Genomic DNA, 22,511 nt, shown 5'->3' with positions numbered 1-22,511 from the left:
ACTGTTGTTTTCTTTACTGACCAATTATAATCCACATTTTGGACCCAAAAAGACAAAAAAATCCCAAAATCCTTTTTCAAAATTTGTAATGGTGATGTCCCATTTACCACCAAACATGCTCAACCAACCGTTTTGAAGCTTGATCATATTTATTCAACTTGATAGAATAAACATTCAATAGAAAAAAAATAAAACTGAATAGTTTTATGTTTGACAATTCAACACAAACAGCAGGTATGGTCATAGGCGTTTTTTGCCTTTACACATACTATGGTCAAAACAGGTTATATACAGTGCAAAATAGTGAGAAAAAATATTATATAATCTAACACAAAAAGGGTTTGGAGGATATCTCTTTGTGAAGTTAGGTGTTGTACCCATCACCTTATTAAAAGTACATACGTACATGCAATCAAGCTTCTCGAACACACATCTACATAAACATTGAAAAGATTATAGTGAAGGAAAAATATATATAACATTGAAAAAAAGTATTTTCAAAAATATTGACAAGTAGTTCAGTTCAATTCAATTTTTTCAGGCATGCGACCCAATAGTTTTTTTTTTTTGTTTGTTTTTTGCGCAGTCAATAAAGCTTCTTCTTGAACAGGTCACGGAGCTGCGTCACACACAACGTCACACAGCCTACTCTTTCGCCGTTTGCGCGCTGCTGTCACTTCTACTCGCCGATACGCGACTCATCCAAAGAAAACAACGACAAATACAACTCATCTTCTTCCTTGAGTTAATGAAATAATGCATTAGCTTGCGCTAAATGTAGTTTTAGATTCATTCTGCACGTTTCAAAGTCGCTCGCTCAAACCAACCGGCCGTTGCTTGCTTCGCATGCTTCCCTTTCATTTATTGGCGCCTCGCTCGGAAATTTATTAAAAAATTATCACATTCGGTTCGTCCTTCTTGACATCACAACGGCTCTTGGGATATGTAGTCTTTCGTGCTGCTTTCGGTTTTGAAAAAGGACAAGAAATGATGGAAATATGGAGATAGATACGTGGTCCATGCAGCGTTTTAATGCATACTTATGAGTGCAATAAAACTATAAAACTCAAATGACATTATTTCCCACTTTTCTTGGTCGATTGACTTCAAATAAAAACTGGTGTGGACATCAACTTCCGCACTTTCAAATGAGACCAACCAGCGGCACGTGGGTGACGTAATTACAGCGTGACGAAGCTTCAAAGACGATATGTGTAAACGCGTCGCTGCCGACCCGTTCGGTGTTAAAGGGTTAAGGCCCATGTCCACATGTCTCTGTCTGTTGCCATGATGACCCTTTGTTTGCCATTAAAAGGAATAGATTTCTTCAGGGACTTCAGCTTATAAAACCTCGAAATTTGGCACATTAGGTCGGGTTGGCCCAATTAGAAGATTAATTTTGGTTTCGAATAAGGGCGTGGCTGCACAGCTCAGTAGTGCCTCATTTTTTGTAGGACCCTCTTCAATAGGGGTTTTTTCTCCTAGGTGTGTGAATGTATTTGTAATCCCTAAAAAAAGAGGTGAATTTCGAGCAGGTTAGGTTCTCAAGAGATGACGTGAGGGGACCGTCGGCCAACACCTCGACATGTGTGACGTCCGAGTTGCTCCAAACTGCGAGGGCCCCTTCAGTCATGTTTTGTTTTTTTAATTCATCAATGTCATATATTTTAGATTTATTAATATTTTTTTAATAAATTAAGTGATTTTTTTTTAAAATCAGGCGACCCTTAAGATTCTTTTGAACTTTGCTAATTGGAATTTATTAAACCAGCAACTCCACATGATACCTCACACGCCGAACAAATTTAATGATTCTGTCTTGAACTGGAGTGGAGTCGTGAAGCCGTGTTATATGAGGTAAAATGATTTTTTTCCCCCCGTGTTCTACAAAGTCAGACGTGTTCACACATCTCGCGCAGCGGGAGCGCGAAGAAGACGAGAGAGGAAAAGAAGAAAACCCCCCGCTCGCCTGTCAAGCGTCACTTAAAAGTGACTCTTTTTCCACCCAGCTCCTCAAACTCGGAGGGGGGCCCAATCAGAAAAAAGCAAAGAAATGGCATAAAAGTAGTAAGTGCGGGACAGATGTCAGCCCGCATCGGCACGGGGGCCTGCTGTCTACGCACCTGGGCCGGCAGATGGGCCTTGATGTGGCAAACGCAGCTTTCGTCTTGGTTCATATTAGCCTTTTATTGATGCGCTGCATTCTAATGTGCTGACTCAGGCGATTCTATCGGTCCGCGGCATGCCAGACGGGGCGCATCATAACAAAGCAATAATGATTGTACTCCTAAAACACGTCACTACCAAGTGCCAACAATAATACACATAGGTTGTTTCATAAACATATTCTTAAACATCTCCCGGATTTGCGCTAAGTTCCCATGCTTAAAAAACATTGGCCATTTGACTAGCTTGCGCTAGCTTGTTTTCGTTACCTTCCTTCGGCTAGGTTTTTTCGTTGTCTTCTTTCTGCTAGCTCAGGGGTAGCCAACTCCGATCCTCGAGGGCCCCTATTCAAATTGTTTTCCATGTCTCCCTCCTTTAACACTAGAAAACCCAGCAGAGGCTGACTTGGCCTTTCCCAAGACAAACACTCCTAATATTCCTTAGCAATGGCCGATTTGGCCTCTCCTCTGTGACTCATGTGATAGTTTTTGTCAGTTCAAGTTAAGCTACATTTATTTAATTACATTTATTCATGAAGTTTGACACTTTTCACACATTTTTTAATTCACTTCTCCTAGTCTCCACACATAACAACAGAAAGAATGGCCCAAATGTGTGCATTGTTTTGAAGAAGAAAAAAAAAGCGTTTTACAACTGCAATTTGAGTGTAAAACAGGAATTGTGTCTATAGTTTAGAAGGACTGAATCAGGGGCATGGAGTATGGATTGTGGTCATTGTGTCTGAAGTTAATGTATGTCTAGTGGTTGCATTTCCATATGAACGGCTGTTGTCTGTCCGACAACGACTTGCCAATTCGAAAGCACTTGGGTCATTTTTGCCACCTCTGGGTTTTCCGGGGGAGAGGCCATATCGGCCATTGTTTGGGACTAGTAGGAGTACCAGAATTCTCTGGAACCTCTAGTGTTAAAACACCTGAATCAAATGATCAGCTCATCAGCCTCTTTGTGCTAGCTTCTTTACACTCGCTTCTTCACAGTAGCTTTTTTGGCTAGTTTCATTGACTGTCATTGACGGGACCAGATGCCCGATTCATTTTGACTGTGAGGGGGCAAATGAGCATTCTTTGTGCATTTTTGATCAAATGCAAGCGTATTTTTTTATGCAAATACTTTTCTACATTGATGTCAATATTTCCATTTCCACTCATTGGCTGCCATTCACGACGTGACTTCTTTACACTAGCTTCTTCAGGCTAACGTTCTTATGCTAGCTTCTTCATGCTAGTTTCTTTACGCTAGCCCTTTTTCGCTAGCGATGCTAGTTGTCCAATTTGTTTTGACCAGGAAGTGGCTAATAAACATAATTTGTGCATTTTTTGTTCAATATGTGTGTGTTTATGCAAATTTTTAAAAACTTTTTGTCAGTATTTCTAGTCCAACTCATTGTCTACCATAAAAGATTACTTCAAAACCAATCCTTCCAATTTCAATAAATTGAACATGTATTTTTATCAGTGGCGACAATGGGTTTAGCGTTGTTACCGTGCGTCCATGCTAATTCCTCGACATTGTTTGCATTTTTTTCAGGTCCGTCTTTCAAGCCGAGTTGCTGCAAAGCTCAGAAATCCCTGGAGTTCCTCCCAATCAACCTACACACTCAGAGGATGAGAGTGACGTGCCCCAGAAAGACAGGTCGGTCCCGCCTCGCTCCTGTTTATTCACGAGTCGCTTTATTGACTTTGCGCTAGCTTCGAAAGCATCACGTCGCTACGCCTGCGAATCGGCAGGTGCTTTTTTATGTGGACTTACAATCGGTTTTATAGCGAGACGTCGACGGCGCAGGACACTGTACTTTCTTTGCCTCGCGAGAAGCAATTAGCAGTCAGTCGGACTTGCGGAAAGCCCACAGGGGAGGACAAGTGTGGCGGGGAAACAAGTGCCACGCGACACATGGGGATGATTAATGGAAGTGGGTTGGAGGAAAGTCACAGAGCAACCCGCAAAACCATACTTGTCAAAGTACAACAGTGTGTTCTGGACAAGCGCTGGAGGTGTTGGGTGGGAAAGCGATAGATGTTGATAGACATCACCAATCCATTTCGACTGCTAGCTAATGATCGCGAGTGAAGAAGAAAAAAGTCTGAAAAAGATTTCAAATGAGTTTGACTGCTCGTTTTGACTGTTTGCTTGCTCCAACATTTTAAACCACCTTTATAAAAGTTCTTATTCCAGTCTAACAGACTAGTATTTATTGGAGGCAGACATTTATTAGGCGTATCACTTGTCAAGGTTTGTATAAAATACATAACAGTATGACTATGGAAAATCATCTCCAGCAGGGCCAAGGACGAAAAGTGGTATTTGGTATGTGGCAAAATTGATTTTGCCATGTGGCATTTTTCTGGTATGTGGCAAAAATGGATTTTGGCATGTGGCATTTTTTTGGCATGTGGCATTTATTTTTTTGTATGTGGCAAAATGGATTTAGACATGTGGTATTTTTTTGGTATGTGGCATGTTTTTTTACCATGTGGAATTTTTTGGGTATGTGGCCTTTTTTTTGGCAAGTGGCATTTTTTGGTCTGCGGAAAAATGGATTTTGGCATGTGGCATTTTTTTGGGGGGGGGGGTCTGTGGCAACTTTTTTTTTTTTTTGGTATGTGGCAAAATTGATTTTGCCATGTGGCATTTTTTATGCCATGTGGTATTTTTGGGGGGTATGTGGCAAAATCAATGTTTTTTTCAAAATCAGTTTTTTTTTTTTTTTGTATGTGGCATTTTTTTTTGATGTGGCAAAATGGATTTTGGCGTGTGGCATTTTTTTGGCATGTTGCATTTTTTCTGTATGTGGCAAAATGGATTTTGGCATTGGGTATTTTTTTGGTATGTGGCAAAATTGATTTTGCCATGTGGCATTTTTTTGGTATGTGGAAAAATTGATTTTGCCATGTGGCATCTTTTTTTGGTATGTAGCAAAATTGATTTTGCCATGTGGCCTTTTTTTTGTATTTAACAAAATGGATTTTGGTGCGTGGCATTTTTTTAGAATCTGGCAATTTTAAAAAAATTATTTTTTTTTTGGTATGGGGAAAAATTGATTTTGGCATGTGGCGTTTTTTTGCCATGTAGCATTTGGGGGGGGGGGCAAAATCGATTTCATCATGTAGCATCTTTTTTTTTTTTGGTATGTGGCAAAATTGATTTTGCCATGTGGCATATTTTGGTATGTGCCAAAATTGATTTTGCCATGTGGCTTTTTTTTTTTTTGGTATTTAGCAAAATGGATTTTGACATGTGGCAATTTTTTGGGCAGCTGGCATTTTTTTTGGGTATGTGGCAAAATGGATTTGTCATTTGACATGTGGCATTTTTTTTTGTTTGTTTGTTGTTGTTTTTGGTTGTTGTTGTTGTATATGGCATTTTCAATCAAAATAAATTGCAACCCCATAATGTACTGTGTGTCAGTCATCAGATTGCTTTAGAAACTAGATATTAGCCTTACTGTAGCTTTGGACAAGTGTGATTTGTCATTACTAAATTTTATCCTTGTAGCACTATTGTCGGCACGGTGGCGCCTGAGTCCGCCTCACAGTTCTGAGATTAAGGGTTCAATCCTGGGCTCCTGCCTTCCTGTGTGGAGTTTGCATGTTCTCCTCGTGCTTGCGTGGGTTTTCTCCGGGTATTCCGGTTTCCTCCCACATCCCAAAAACATGCATTGTAAGCTGAGTGAACACTCTAACTTGTCCCAAGGCGCGAATGGTTGTTGTTCGGCTCCTTGTTCCCTGCGATTTACTGGCAACTGATTCAGGGTGTACCCCGCCTACTGCCCATAGTTATCTGGGATTGGCTCCAGCATCCTCGTAAGAATAAGAGGCTCGGAAAATTAATGAATGAGCAGTATCGTCTTTTAATAGATGCCCTAAAATGAGCTGGAAGTGTATATGTCGTTCACTCACTGCCATCCCTCCCGCTTCAAATGGATTGGATGTCTATGGCCGTCAGTGGCAACCAATGCCAGGCAATGATTAAATTTTATGGGCATTTCACTTCATTTCCCATTGATTTGGGGGGCGTTTACAGGGCAATACCTGTTGATATTGGGGCATTTAACACGTCACTTCCTGTTGATTGTGGGTGTCTGAAAAGGAAGTGACTCAAGAATGTCCTCAAATGAATAGCAAGGGACTCAAAATCAACAGGAAGTAACCCTGAAACGCCCTGAAATCAACAGGAAGTGATCCCCCGAATGCCTCCATATCAACAGGAAGTGACCCGATATCAACAGGAAGTGACGCCAGGGGCTTTACCCGCCAAAACAAAGCTACTGTCACAATTTCTCCAGAAATTGCATTTTCTAGTTTTATTTTATTTTTATTATAATTATTATTAAGGCTGCAGCTATCGATTATTTTAGTAGTCGATTAATCGATGAACTAGTTAGAGCGAATAATCGAGTAATCGGATAAGGAACATGAAAAATTAAAATACCTGAGCTTAGCCTCAAACGGTATAAAAAAACAAAAAAAGATCTATATACAGTACAACAAAAGAACAATTAAATGCTTAAATGCTATAAAATGCTAACGGTTATTTATTAATTTTTTTTAAATTTTTTTTTTTTTACAATGCTCTTAAAAAATGGTTCAGACATATATTCCCACAAAAAAAACGGCTAAATATACAGTATCTATAAACTAAATGAATGCATTAAAAAACATTAGCTCAAACAAAAACTTACGTTGGTCTTAACAGGGAGCAGTTGGATTCAGCCATGTGAAATGAGGCAGACCAGAGGGCAGTGTATCCACCTTAATCAATAAAACTAAATGCAAACACTTTCAAATAAACCATTACAACGCCACTTTAATTAAACGAATACTCGAAGCAATAAAATTTAATTCGAATATTTTTTTCTAATCGAATACTGGAGCTAATCGATTAATCGTTGCAGCACTTATTATTATTATTACCGTATTGGCCCGAATATAAGACAGTGTTTTTTTGCATTGAAAAAAGATTGAAAAAGAGGGGGTGGTCTTATATTCGCGGTCTAGAAATTATACCCATTCACGACGCTAGATGGCGCCAGATATCATTGAAGCAATGTTCTCTTATGACAGATCTCAGCTACTCTCCCCATTCACGACGCTAGATGGCGCCAGATATCATTGAAGCGATGTTCTGTCATGACAGCTCTCAGCTACTAGTTTAACCAGTTTGCATTATTTTATTGCAATGTTTTTCCTTATTCAGATTTGTTTCAAGACTACAGTTACTGTTAGACTTCACTTTGATGGTTAATGCAGTTATTGCAATTTTCTTGTTTTATCACAATAGATTGGTTTGTTTACATTTCAAAAACCAGAAGCCATTCATTTACGAATGTGATTGCACTTTAGTTTCCATATTTAAATGTTCAGATATTAAGATTTGAATGAGGCAAAATAACATGCTTTTTCTCTCAAATATATTGTTATAATCATTTGTTTCAGATGTACTGTAATTATTTTCTCTATAAAAATTATTTTGGTGTTCAAAAAGTCTTTTTTCAAACTTGAGTCTTGAAAAAGAGGGGGTCGTCTTATAATTAGGGCCGTCTTATATTCAGGTCAATACGGTATTATTATTTATTTTTACAATTCATGGGAATGCTCCCAGTCAAAGCAGAGTCGATGTCTATTGCTGTCAATAACAGTCACTTGAGTATACTGTACACACAAAGAAGAGTAAAGTTAAGTGAGTATTGACTTCTTGTTTTTACAGACGCTTCATACGACATTGTGACAGCGGGCGCCCCCGCCGCACACTTCCAGGGCTTCAAAGGCGGCGGTCTGCAGCGGCTCCTCAGCAGATATGAAGCTGAAAAGAAAAGGTACGAAAAATATGTTCTTTATTCCCTTTTTTCCCCTTTTTCAAAACAGAATTTGTCCTTTAAAAGTTCTAGAGACCGACTCATGTTTGGAATTCCGCTCACTTTAAAAACAAGACTTTTTAAAATACTTTTGTATCTGATGACTACTTTATAGCTGCTATTGATCAATAAATATCCAATTGATTTGAACTGGAAAGCAACGCTCAGTCACGAAATACAAATATCTGAAAAATAGTACCCGATATGAACAGTAAGTGACTCAGCAATGCCGCAAAATGAACAGGAAGTGACCAATAGACAATGAATGCCCTAAAATTAACATGAATCTTATCTAAAATGTGCTAGTAAATGACTCAGGAAAATGTGTGCAAAGTAAATCAACATCAACCACAATAAAGCTTTGCAGCCAATTGCTTCATTGAAGCTTCATTTGGCTATCACTGGTCCCTTGGGAAAGACAGACAACATCTGCTGCCGCCAACACTTTTGTCGTCCGACATGCCTCATGCCTCCCAGCATGCATTGCAGCACTACAAATGTAAATAACATTCAAACTTTTGTTGTGTGCTAATTTTTCGACGGTTACTGTTCCAGTTGTTTCATTAATCATTAGTCAGTTCTTCTGCTTACACTTTTTATGCAGCATTTGATACTTCCTGCCTCATGAGCGCCACAAAGTGGCTAGTGGCTACTCATGGTAAAGTGACTGGGTCAGTGAAGCGATTTGACGAGACTATTTGTGGGCTTTAGAGCTGAAACGAATCCTCGAGCAACTCGAGTTTAAAAACTGATCCGGAGTAATTTCATTCACCTCGAGGAATCGTTGAATTTTGCCAGCTCTAAGCATCATGTTTTACCTGGACTACTTTTAATATGGGACAACGCGCTGACATCCCGTGCATAGAGGAAGAAGCAATTTAAAAAAAAAAAAAAAAAAAATTAGCGCAGCCGACAGCCGCTACAAACTACGCCGACGTTGCTAAAAACTACGCCCGCATGATGCTAGTTTGGTAGCTGGCAGTGTCCGATGCGTCTCATAGATATCGCATGCATTTAAGACTAGATGCGAAATGCCAGACTCGGCCGCGTCTGGGCAGCGTTAGTAAACAGCCGCCATCTTTAAGCAGTAGACTTCTCATCGCTAATAAATACTGTATAACGTTGCTGTCAATCACTAACGTAACGTTAGCCCTTCGGAGGGCTAGGTTTCTCTTGATTATGACTACTGTCGATGCGTGTCTAACGTGTCTTACATACAGGCTTTATTTAATCTGTAAAAACACAGCGCTGTAGAGTGATGAGGGTGTAAAAGTAAAACATAATAAAGCTAACTGTCAGTTTTAGCTCAGTAGTCATGACTGAATAAATGTGCTCCAATACAGCAGGTATCATACATTTATTTTGAACACTGCAAAAACTCCAAATCCTATCACTACTTACAGTTTAGACTACTTTAAAACTTAACTAAAACTTAAAAATAGCTTGACACAAATGGAAATTAAATTGAAACACGTGGGAAAAACGTAGCTTTCAAATGATGTGTGTTATCAAGCGTAATTACATTTTTAGGTAAGAAATATGTTTTTTTTTAATAAGATCTAGAAGTTTTTTGAGGGAAAGCAGTGATTTTTTTTTCTAGTCACATCTTAGATGCAATTGTTGGCTGTTTTCAACAATGTACATTGAAAATAAAGACATTGATTGACTGAAAATGGTTCAATATTGGATTAAATGTCTTTTTTATCCGATTACTCGATAGAATTTTTATTCGATTACTCGATTACTAAAATATTCGATAGCTGCAGCCCTAGTGGGCTTTAATGCTTAAATCATGTAAGAATGCATCTAGTCTATAAAGTGGTATGAAAAAGTATCTGAGCCTTTTGGAATTTCTGCATTAAATCAGATCAAATGTGATCTGATCTTTTCAAAATCACACAGATGAAAATACAGTGTCTGCCTTAACTAAAACCACCCAAACATTTATTGGTTTTCATATTTTAAAGAGGATAGCATGCAAACTAGTGTTGCACCGATACCATTTTTTGGCCTTGATACCGATACCGATACCTGGCTGTGCAGTATCGGCCGATACCGATACCATACCAATACCACCCCGTTTATATATATATATATATATATATATATGTATATATATATATATATATAATTTTTTTTTTCTTTCTTTCTTTTTTTCCCAAAGAGCTACATAATTGGATGTGAAATCGTTGCTATCAAGGCTTTGTCAGGCTGTTGCTTACCTTTGCAAAATAGGAAAAAGACTAGTACAAAGTGAATAGTCTACTAAACCCTAGTAGACAATAGTTGAATAAACCTCTGGCTCTCAAAGACCAAAATAGTGCTACATTTATGAAATTAATAAAACATGTATAATGCTAGCCCAACAGTAAGAAAGTAAAAAATAAATTCATAATAATAAACTCAGAATGAACTGAATAAACCTTTTTAAACCTCTCAAAGGCCAAACAGTGCAACTTTCATGATATTATTGGCACATTCTAATGCTGGTTAGATTGTGTCTTGTTGCTGGGCTGGTCATGGGGGCTTTCCTGACGTCGCACCTGAATCCAATCTCATCAGCGCAGCATTTAAGCACGGGTGATCTCAAAGGTATTTCGCCTTGCTGATCGCCATTTGACATCTCGCACTATAGTCTCGCTACATTTGCTTGTTACGCCCCTGCATTTGTTTTTTTTCTGTTAGTGTGTTGCTCTCGTTTGCAACCCTATACCCTGTGCAGGTATTTGAATGTTTTTATTTTGGCTTTTTGGCTCGCTGCCTATCGTCTTAGTTAACTTTCGAGTTTGTAGTATTGAGCTCCGTCGACCTGCTGTCACGGACTCCTTTTGTTATTTCTTCTATCCCGCGATCGCGTGTTATTTTTTGTTTGCAATCATTAAGCCCTCGTACATATCCCCCGCTTGTTGTCTGCTTCGAGTTCCCACCTTGTTTCCGCATTTGCGGACGCTAACAATTATAAGTAATAATAATTGACCACAGCATCCCGTCTCTCTATTAGCCTCCTTTTTTCCCTTATTTCTATTTCTGAAAGGTGCCAACCCTACTTTGGAAACAGTTCCCAAATTATTGCGGCATTTCTTTCATTGAAACACAATAAAAGTTAAGTAGACGTAGTGAACTGACCAGAGATTGTTGCTCCGGTCCAGCGCCCTTCTTCTGGATACCACTCCTCTTCTTGCACGCTCAAACTCGTTGTGTTCATTCACATTTCGTCTTCAAATGTTTTATCAGGTTCGAGGTATTGAAATTGACCAATTTAACTCCACATCTTGACATTTTCAGGCCGCAAATCTTGCATGCAGTCATTGATTTTAATCGACGGGATTTCTATTTTGAAATACTTCCCGACCGCCGCCATTACTCCTGGTTTGTGTTTCCTCCGTATGAAAAAGCTGCCTTGTGATTGGTTAGGAGTGGCTATTGGCCCGCTCTCATTGGTCTGGAGCAGGCCAATAGCGATAGCTGCTTGATGTTCACGTGTCATCACACAACACAGAGACAGAGTGTAGTGAGCGCCAGGAGGAAAAAAAACGGCTGCGGTCAAATGTTATAATATTGGACCGGTAAATGGTATCGGCCCCGTCTTTGTTGGTACTCGCCGATACCAATACCACCATTTCGGGCTGGATCGGCGCCCCCTACCGATACCAGTATCGGTATCGGTGCATCTTTAATGCAAACAATGACATAAGGGGGGAAAATAAGTGACTATGGAGCGTTAAAGAGCAATTGAAATCAATTTTTATCAAACATGTCAGGTGTGTGCCCAATCACTGATGAGTGGTTTAAAGCTGCCCTGCCCACTATAAAACACACACCTGGTAAGAAATGTCTTGATGAGAAACATTGGCTGATGTACATCATGGCTAGGGTAGAAGAGCTTTCTGAAGACCTGCGATCAAGAATTGTTGATTTTTGTAAAGCTGGGAAAGGATATAAAACCATCTCTGAAAGTCTGGGTGTTTAGCAATTGACAGTCAGAGAAGTTGTCTACAAATGGAGAGAATTTGGCACTGTTGCTTTTCTCCCAAGGAGTGGCCGTCCACCGAAGATGACGCCAAGAGTTCAGCGCATGATACTCAGAGAGTTAAAAAAGAACCCTAGCGTGTCCGCTAAAGACTGACAGAAATCACTGGCACAGTCCATTATCTCTGTGCACAGCTCAACTATATGTAAAACTATGGCCAAGAATGGTGTTCATGGGAGGACTCCACGGAGGAAGCCACTGATGTCTGAAAAAAACATTGTTGCTCGTTGAATGTTTACAAAAAGGCACTTGGACACTCTACAGAAGTTTTGGCAAAATATTTTGTGGACTGATGAAACCAAGGTTGAATTGTTTGGGAGCAACACACAATGTCATGTGTGGAGGAAAAATGGAAAATCTCACCAACATCAACACCTCATTCCCACCGTAAAGCCTGGTGGAGGGAGCATTATGATTTGGGGCTGTTTTGCTCTCTCAGGGCCTGGACAACTTGCAATCATTAATGGAAGAATGAATTCAGAAGTTAATCAGGATGTTTTGCTGTAAAACCTGAGGCTGCCTGTCAGATAGTTGAAGCTAAAAAGAGGATGTATGCTGCAACAAAACCATGATTCAAAACACAGAAGTAAATCAACTTCAGAATGGTTTGAGAAGAATAAAACACACGTTCTGGAGTGGCCAAATCAAAGTCCAGACTTGAACCCCATTGAGATGCTGTGGCATGACCTTAAGACAGTGATTCATGTAAGATATCCCAGGAATCTGACTGAACTACAGCAGTTTTGTAGAGAAGAATGGGCCAAGATTAGTCCTAATCGATGCGCTACAGGAAGCGCCGAGTTGAAGTTATTACTGCCAAAGGGGGACCACAAAATATTAAATGTGATGGTTCACTTGCTTATTTTCCCCCCTTCTGTCATTGTTTGTGTCAAATTCAAATACGAATCCTTAGGTGGACATTTATAATACCACCCAAAATAAGGAGAGAAGGCACAGCTTCTGCAATCGTTCTAAAAAAAAACTCCTCCTTCATCTCTCTTTTTATTTGGAATAACCCAAGCAACAAGAGAGAGGGTGTTAACCTTAAAAGGATGGGGAGCAAAGCGGGTGACACCTCTATGAATTTGTTTGGCTACGTGTATGCATGTAGGTGGGATTAATACATGTTTGTCAGCACATTCCAGCAAAGCAAAACTGTCTCTGTTGTTGTCTCTGCCCTTGGGAAGGCAAGAGTCTTCAAGGCTTATTTCTGAAAAAAATTCCTTCTTTGTGAGCACAATGAGCAAAAGCATTTCTTCATTGAGAGCAGCTATTGATTAAAGCAATTATATCATAAACATCTTAATAATTATTCCATCAAATATGTTTCATAAAGCAATAGCATTTGGCAGGTAATCAAATGCAACAATATGATTTCTTAAATCTCCCAGACAGTTCAGTTTCTCAATGTCTGTGGCTTGTCCTTGAAGTTCACCTGTGGAACCTGGGCCGGTTTAAACTGGTCAGAATGACAATACAGTTCTATCAAGAGCTAAACATGTCTATAGTTATTAATCACAAAAATGTCTCCTGCAGCAATCAATCATGGAACATCCTATTACAGTCACTGACAAAAGTCTTGTCGCTTATCCATTTTGCAGAAACAATTGCTAATAACCTGACTTTTAATTATTCAATTGGTTTCAGAAATGGCTCTTTTGAAAGCTAAGACCCTCCCAAATGATGTCAAATGTACACAAATATATTTGTTTCACTGGAAAAAGATTTATCATTTATTGAAGACATAAAGGTCAAATTTTGGCAAGACAAAAGTTTTGTCGCCTACAAAAAGTGTGAAAATTGAACAAAAAATTACTTCAAATACAAAAATATGTTACATAACTGAATTAAGTAGTGGTGCTGTGAGATCCAAATGTAATATTTTATATGACTTCCATGGGCTTGAAGGACTTCATCCATGTGGTTGGGCAAGGATTCATACAATTTATTGATGAAGTCATCAGGAACATCTTCCATGCTTCCTCTTTAATCCTACCCATGTCTGGTGACTGGGCTGGCCAGTCCTGGAGGATCTTGATCTTCTTTGCCTTGAGGGACTTTGAGGTAGAGATTGAAGTGTGCGATGGAGCACCACGCTGCTGCAGAATTTGTCCCTTTTTATGGTTAGGAATGTAAGAGGCATCTAAGATTTATTCACTTCACTGTTTTCTGAGTGAATCTCGGATCCATGCGATCCAGTAGGTCCAGCTCCATCCAGTAGGTCTCATGCAATATTTGCGGTGACTGTGGTGTAATTCAATGGAAGATTCATCTGAAAAAGCTATCTTTTGCCACAAAACAGTGAAGTTCGGTGGTGTCAAAATCATGGTCTGGGGTTACATCCAGTATGGAGGTGTGCAAAAGATCTGCAGGGTGGAAGGCAACATAAATAGTCTGAAATATCAACAAATCTTAGCTGCCACTTACATTCCTAACCATAAAAAGGGACAAATTCTGCAGCAGGATGGTGCTCAATCGGATATTTCAATCTCTACCTCAAAGGTCCTCAAGGCAAAGAAGATCAAGATCCTCTAGGACTGGCCAGCCCAGTCACCAGTCATGAACATCATTGAGCATGTCTGGGGGAGGATGAAAGAGGAAGCATGGAAGACGAAACCCAAGAATGTTGATGAACCCTGGGAGGCGTGCATAGACTGCTTTCTTTGATGTTCCTAAAGACTTCATCAATAGATTGTATGAATCCTTGCCCAACCGCATGGATGCAGTCCTTCAAGCCCATGGAAGTCATACAAAATATTTAAATTTGGATCTCACAGCACCACTACTTAATTCGCTTATGTTATGTAACATATTTTTGTATTTGAAGTACATTTTTTTTGTTCAATTTTCACACTATTTTCTGCATGCGACAAAACATTTGGCTTGCCAAAACTTGACCTATGTGTCTTCATTATATGATAAATCTTTTTTCAGTGAAACGAATATATTTTTGTACATTCAACATCATTTGGGGGGGGGGGTCTTGGCTTTTATATTAGCCATTTCTGAAACCAATTGAATAATTAAGTCAGGTTATTAGCAACTGTTTCTACAAAATGGATAAGCGACAAGACTTTTGTCAGGGACTGTAGAGTGCCATTGACGGTGCTAGACATAAATCGCATGACTAGCGTAGCCAATGAGCTAACAAGGACGTGACCTAAAATTAGCAGGCAGACAGAGAATAGATGTCCCAATTTATTCAAACTGGGAAGACTAAATCAAAAAATATTAAAAGGATAAAGAACCACTTAAGAGCATATGAACCACAATGAAGCTTTGAACCAACTGTCTGCCAAGCTTCATTTGGCTATCACTGCTCAACACCCTATACAGACAACCTATGCTGCCACCTGCTGTCAACACTGTTCTCGCCCAACATGCCTCCCAGCATGCATTGTAGCACTGCAGAATTAATAGGAAGTGACCCATGAAAGAGACAGCAAAGCGTTCTCCAGAAATTGCATCTTCTAGCTTCTAAAAGCCTCTCCAAGACCAAAAGCTAATCTCTCTAAGGTTCATACACCACCAACGTGATTTCCTCCAATCTGAAAGATGAGCCCTGGCGCTCGGTTTGGACGCCAAACCGAGCCACGTGTCGCCGCCGTTCCCGGTGCGGTCACTTGAGTGATGCCAGAAAAAATGAAGGCTGAGTTTTATTTTTCCCCCCGCTGCCCGAGCTCCCCGTAGATTGCAAAGCCATTACAGTCCACGCCAGATCCAATTAGCGGTCGGGTTGCAGCAGCACCAAGAGTGGACTGCGGGAAAATGGATGCAGATACGGCCCTTTTCCTTTTTTAATGATATAAAAATGAATGCTTCTTTACGCTAAAGCGCACACATGATGGTCTATCCTATCCACCGATAAAATGAGCATATTGTAAAGAATCCGTTGAAGTGAAAAGGAGAGATTAGGCTTGAGACGCAATTCCCCGGGGAGAAAAAGCTTTTTGTTTCATATTTGATTCTGCTAATGACTCACTGTGGCTTAAAAACTTTCCAATTTTCCGCCCGGCTAGCCGCCGAGAGCGGTGCTTCACCTTATCCGTGTTCTGACCTGGGCTGCTTGACTCTGCTCTTCATAAATATGATTTCATGTTGTTTCTACTCAAGTCGATTTATTTTTCTACAGCTCACTGAAAATATTGAATATTTTTGTGATCAAGTGAAACAAAAAATGCGAATGGCTTGTAACTAAGTGAGTTTAGGAACTTCATTTATATAAAATAGAAAAAACAGACGTAGAGGTCGGTAGTATAACATTACATTTTAATTTGTTACATTTACTTGTGTAACCTTTTGATTAAAATGTACTTCTAAGTATAGTTTTACTATGCCATACTTTTTACTTGATTAGATTTGTGAAAAAGAAGCACTACTCTTACTCCACTACTTTGGGCTAAACTAGTCGTTACATTTTTGCTCTTTATTGTACACCTTAGATTTTACTTTTTTTGCCAGAGTCCACCAGTCCCACCAACGAGTCGTTGCAAACAATAATCATTGATTATCAATGATTATACCAATCAGACTCATTTACTGCAAAATTTTTTGCAATTTGCAAAATTCTGAATTTGTGCCATTCGTTTGTGCTACTTGTTAGGACACCCCTCTGATATGTTATGTTAATGGAGCGTACCAACTCTCTCAATAACAGAGGGTTTTGCAGTAAATGAGGGGCTTAGAGGGACGTCATCACTCGAAATTAATATCTCAAAATGGACCCGGATTTTTTGTGCTCTGTTCGTGCTAGTTGTTAGGACACCCCTCTCTTATTGAGAGAGTTGGTACTCTCCATTAGCTGCGGGAGCTAAGCTAAGAAAAAGCAATGAGTGACGTCCCCTCTCGAAATCAATATCGCAATAAAAGCGTAATACTGTATCTACAAAATCGTTGCAGCACAAACGATTAACATAATTTTTATATAAATTTGCGTCTGATGGGGGGGGGGCAACTTTACAGAGGCCCGTAGAGATGGTCACAAACCACATATAGCAATATACGTACAAAATGACGCCTTTTTTATTATTATTATTAATTTTTTTTTTTAACTTCTGGGTCATCGTCTTTGCAATTGTCTTGCGAGCCTTTTGCGGTTGTGCTGCGAGCCATTTGCTGTCGTGTTGTGGCAATTGGCGTTCGTGCTTTTGCCAATTTGCAATCGCGCTTTAGGAATTGGGGATTGTGTTGTGGCATTTTGCATTTGTGCTGCGAGCCATTTGCTGCCGTGTTGTGGCAATTGGGGTTCGTGCTTTTGCCAATTTGCGATCGCGCTTTAGGAATTGGGGATCGTGTTGTGGCAGTTTGCATTCGTGCTTTTTTTCTTTTGCAAAGCGTTTGCAATTGGGGTTTATGCTTTTTCTATTTCCAAAGTGTTTGGACTTTGCATTTCACCTGACACCTCTCGGCCACCAAAGTTTTCTCCACTAGAGGGCACTCTTGCTGGACGAATGATGCTTAAAAAATAAATAAATCAAACATCGTAAGCAGTTACTCACAATGTTAGTCATTACTTGACTATTCCTTTCCCCAAATACTTCTTTTTTAACTTGAGTACACTTTTTTGGGATGACTACTTTTACTTGAGTAATATTATTTTGAAGTATTACTACTCTTACTTGAGTAATCTTTTTGGCTACTTCACCCACTTCTGAACAGACGTAGGGAAGATGTCATAATACATTAGACGCATAATTATACAATATACACATGCTTAATGACTATAAGTAGCAATGCATCACAGCACATTTAAATTTGTACATGTAGGGTGACCATATTTTGACTATTTTGACAGCCTCGAGATATCTGAATTTTACTCGAAGTTCACTCAAAGAGGCCTATATCACTTTAATACATATAAAGTGTGCCTCCTGCATCTGGACAGAAAAATTCAGTTTTATAAATATATATATATGTGTGTGTATGTATATATATATATATATATATATATATATATATATATATATATATATATATATATATATATATATATATATATATATATATATTGCCATTTACAGTAGTATACAGTGCCCTCCATAATTATTGGCACCCCTGGTTAAGATGTGTTTTTTTATTCAAATAATATGGGACCTTAATGGAAAAAAAAGAGAAAAATCCAACCTTCAATACAAGTGCATTTATTCAGTGGGGAAAAAATCCCACATAAAGAAATACTTATTTGATATCAAAAATAATGTGTGTCACAATTATTAGCACCCCTGGTGTTAATACTTTGTACACCCCCCTTTTGCCAACAAAACAAGGTCTGGGGACTGAGATGGCCATGGGAGGAGCTTGATTTTGTGTCTGGTGAACCATTTCTGTGTAGATTTGGCCATATGTTTAGGGTCATTGTCTTGCTGAAAGACCCAGGGACGACCCATCTTCAGCTTTCGGACAGAGGGCAACAGATTTTGATTTAAAATGTCCTGGTATTTCAAAGCATTCATGATGCCTTGCACCCTGACAAGGTTCCCAGGGCCTTTGGAAGCGAAACAGCCCCACGGCATCACTGACCCACCCCCCTACTTCACAGTGGGTATGAGGTGCTTTTCAGCATGCGCATCTTTCGTGGCACGCCAGACCCACTTAGTGTTCGTTGCAAAAAAGCTCAATTTTGGTCTCATCTGACCAAAGCACACGGTCCCAGGCTTCACCTGGGACCTTCCTGTTTGTATGCGGTACAGCTTTCGAAAAATCCAAAATTAAATCCGGCTTGGAAATGAGCGCGTGATGTCTTCGGGCGACTATTACTAAATGAAGCTAGCCCCCTATGGTAGGGTGACCAAACGTCCTCTTTTGCCCGGACAAGTCCTACTTTCACGTAGGATCCTCGTCGTTCGGGCTTTATAAATTCATAAAAATGTCTGGTTTTTATGATTTTTCACGGGACCAATTTGAAGAAAATCCCTCCGGCCGCTGGGTGGCAGCGCCTGCCTGCGATGACATGGCTCCTAGTAGTAGGGAGGGAAGGAGTAGTTCTTCTTGTTTTTGTTTGCAGTTTACCCTTATCATGAGGCATTACCGCCATCTACTGGGTTGACCGTTTGGCCACAACGCCTGCCCAGTTAAGTTTTTTACGATAAATACGTATATAATGGCAACTGTTGACTTCTGTCCGAGCTTTGACTGTAAAATCCCGTTTGGTGTTGCATCGTTGCGCTGCAGATGATTGTAAACTTTTATAGCAAAGTTTGATTTTTGCCTCAGCTAGCTATCAGTAAACTAAAGCACACTAGGCATTATGGGAAACGTAGTTTTGAACTGCTACGTTTGGAAACATGAGTTGTCAGTTTATTTCGGTTATTGTTTGTGTGCAATCTAGAACATTGAATGAGAATATCAATTGAATGGGCATAACAATTCGTCAAGGACAATTGTCGTGATAGTAATTTATAAAAATGTTTAGTTGGCTCATAGCCTACTGTGTGTATGTGTATTGACTGGACTACATTTCCATGGGTTTGCATTCTATATATATATATATATATATATATATATATATATATATATTTTTTTTTTTTCAAACTGCATTTTTCCATCCAGAGTGAGGGGGCACACTTTAAAGTGATCCTCTAACTTAAATACATGTAGGCTCTAATAAACCACAATTGTTCTCTTGTATTAAAATATGTTGTTAGAAACATAAAATGTTAAATCAATGGCAAAATTTTATAATATTTAGTCCATATTTTGACTGTTCGATGGCGCCATAGTTTGCGGGCTCGCAGTGATGACGTAATTGGGATCTTTCCAAATGTGTAGCGTGTTCAACAATTGCTTATTGCTGCCTACACTCACGAAGTAAAATGCCATGATGTGCTGCTTTTGGATGCAATTTTCAGTCAAATGGAAAAAAGGGGAGTGAAGTGAGTGGTCAAGGTGGAATTATTATTTTTAGTCAATAAATGTGCATAAGTGGAAGCTTCTCCCCCTTTTTGATCCCCGTATGCACGTATCCTACCCACCACGCGTTACAACTGGCGCCCGAACATTTTTCCTGGATCCTCAGTCAAGTAAGGGATCCGTCTATTTTCTGGATCCGACGGTCCCACCGCGTCTGCATTATTGGTTTGGGATCTGTCCATTTTTTTGATTCGTCGGTCCCACAGCGGCTTTTCGGCTTTTTTTGCGAATAAATGTGCATAAGTGGAAGCTTCTCCCCTTTTTGGTACTTTTATACACGTATCCTAGCTACCACGCGTTACAATGTACAAGACATGGATTACACAAGGTGTGCTCTTTGGCCTGTACCGTATGTAAAGCACACGACAGCTCTGGATGCTAACAATCTACATACGTAATTATATTGGGATAAGTTTGAAAACGCAATATGCTTGCCTTGAATATCTGCTAATCAAACCAGAGTTCCCAACAACATACACTCTCGCTCCCAATCGGAGTTCCCAAAAGCACTCTCTCGCATCACCAGTTTTGCCAAACTTTTGTCTTATCAGGGATTTGCCGCACGCATTTTTCCCTGAAGCTCGTCTTGTAAACGACCGACAGTGCTGTCCTGCTCTTCACTTTTCAGATCTGGTTCAAATAGGAAGGGTAGAACCGACGACATGTTGGGAAAGCTAACGAGTGACACGCCGGAATTTCGGCAACGGGACCGGTGACATCACGCACTGCGACGTAACAAGAATGGCGACCTATCACTTAATAATTAAATAATTTTACATTACCGGGGTTTTAATATCAAATTATTATAACCAGGGTTGTTCCCATCATGTTTTTTTGCTCCCGATCCGATCCAGATCGTTTTAGTTTGAGTATCTGCCGATCCCGATATTTCACGATCCGATTGCTTTTTTTTTTTGCTCCCGATTCAATTCCAGTCATTCCCGATAATTTTTCCCGATCATATACATTTTGGCAATGCATTAAGAAAAAAATGAATAAAACGTGGACGAATATATACATTCATCATACAGTATATAAGTACTGTATTTGTTTATTATGACAATAAATCTTCAAGATGGCATTTACATTATTAAAATTCTTTCTATGAGAGGGATCCACGGATAGAAAGACTTGTAATTCTTAAAGGATAAATGTGACTTAGTTTATTGTGACTAAATATTGCCATCTAGTGTATTTGTTGAGCTTTCAGTAAATGATACTGTAGCCATTCAACTTCTGCCCAAATGCATGATGGGAAGTGCAACTATGACTGTGCGTTGTGGTACCAATTGATATATCTTCTCTGCGTTGGGAAATAACATAGGGTGTTGAGAAAAAGATCAACTACTACCTTTCTTCCCCACATTGCTTCCCACGATTATTCTAATCCTTGGGAGAGGGATTGTAAGGCTTTAGCCATTTTAAAAAAGGCTCCGAAGGCTGCCAAAATTCACTCTCCTCATTTTACGCTGCCTTTTAGCTCTATATACTGTATGGGTAAGACGGCGCCATTATAGAGGGAACGTGACAATGCGTGAGTGGGTCGTGCAGCGCATGCGTTAATTGCGGTAAATATTGTAATTAGAAAACGATTTAATTAAAAAATATATATATGTTTTTTAAAAAAAAAAAGGCATGTGTGATATTTTTTGCCGATTCCGATACTTTGAAAATGACGTGATCGGACCCGATTGATCAGCATCGATCGGGACATCTCTAATTATAACTCATACTAACATTTATATTTTAAGAATTGTCTTAAAAATAGAGGATCCCTTTAAATATATTAAAGTGATATAGGCATCTTTGAGTGAACTTCGAGTAAAATTCAAGTATCTTGAGGCCGGGCTGAGTGTCCTCTTTTTTGGAAATCAAAATATGGTCACCCTACCTTATGGTAAGGCAAAGAATGACAAAGTGTCAGGTCAATAGAGTTTTGAAGTCTATGCAAAAACACTGTTTACAACCCATTCCTATCCAACGTCCACTTCCGTGCGATACGCACCGACATACTACATCCCGCCTTGTCATCTACACGTTTGCAATCTGTTGCCTGCGATATGAATCCATCACAGTTGGAAATGGACAGTGAAAGAACCCGAAGCGCAGAGGTGTTAGCGGGAGGCCAATAAAAGAGCAATTTGTCTTTGTTTCCACCGGCTAGAAAGGAGGCGGGCATGTTGTGCTGCTGGAGTGTGTTATGTGTATGAGAGTGTGTAGCTTTCAGCATCTATTAAAAACCTTCCATCAGCCCAACTTGGCAACGACCCGCATGTCCGATGTAGTTTGTCTTGCGGGATGGGCCCCGAAAGAGTTTAATCAATATTTGCGTTTAGTATTCTTCGGGAGGGCGCGGACTCCAACGCACCCGGCATTTATCTTCCTTTAATAAAAGCGTTCCCGCTTTAATTGCTCTTATAAAATTCTGCTTTTAATGGAACCCTATACACTGCGCTTTCGCCCAGGCGTTCTAATCGTACGTTAACAGCCTGTTTTGGACTTATTCAGATCTATAACGCTATTATTTTCTTCTTC

General features: G+C 39.6%; 1 protein-coding gene across 10 annotated transcripts in view; it reads left to right on the top strand.

Moving 5' to 3' along the window:
- The window catches only part of inpp4b (inositol polyphosphate-4-phosphatase type II B), a 501,746-nt gene that overhangs the window by 419,392 nt on the left and 59,843 nt on the right, over window positions 1–22,511 (top strand). For all 10 annotated transcript variants that reach the window (XM_057844280.1, XM_057844279.1, XM_057844282.1 and 7 more), the window contains 2 exons: window positions 3,715–3,819; window positions 7,891–7,999. In XM_057844280.1, coding sequence (XP_057700263.1) covers window positions 3,715–3,819; window positions 7,891–7,999 — 214 coding nt within the window. The remainder of the gene's footprint in view (window positions 1–3,714; window positions 3,820–7,890; window positions 8,000–22,511) is intronic.

The sequence above is a fragment of the Corythoichthys intestinalis genome, chromosome 8 (assembly GCF_030265065.1).
Source record: "Corythoichthys intestinalis isolate RoL2023-P3 chromosome 8, ASM3026506v1, whole genome shotgun sequence".
Lineage (NCBI taxonomy): Eukaryota > Metazoa > Chordata > Actinopteri > Syngnathiformes > Syngnathidae > Corythoichthys > Corythoichthys intestinalis.
This window is presented reverse-complemented; position numbering and strand designations above follow the sequence as displayed.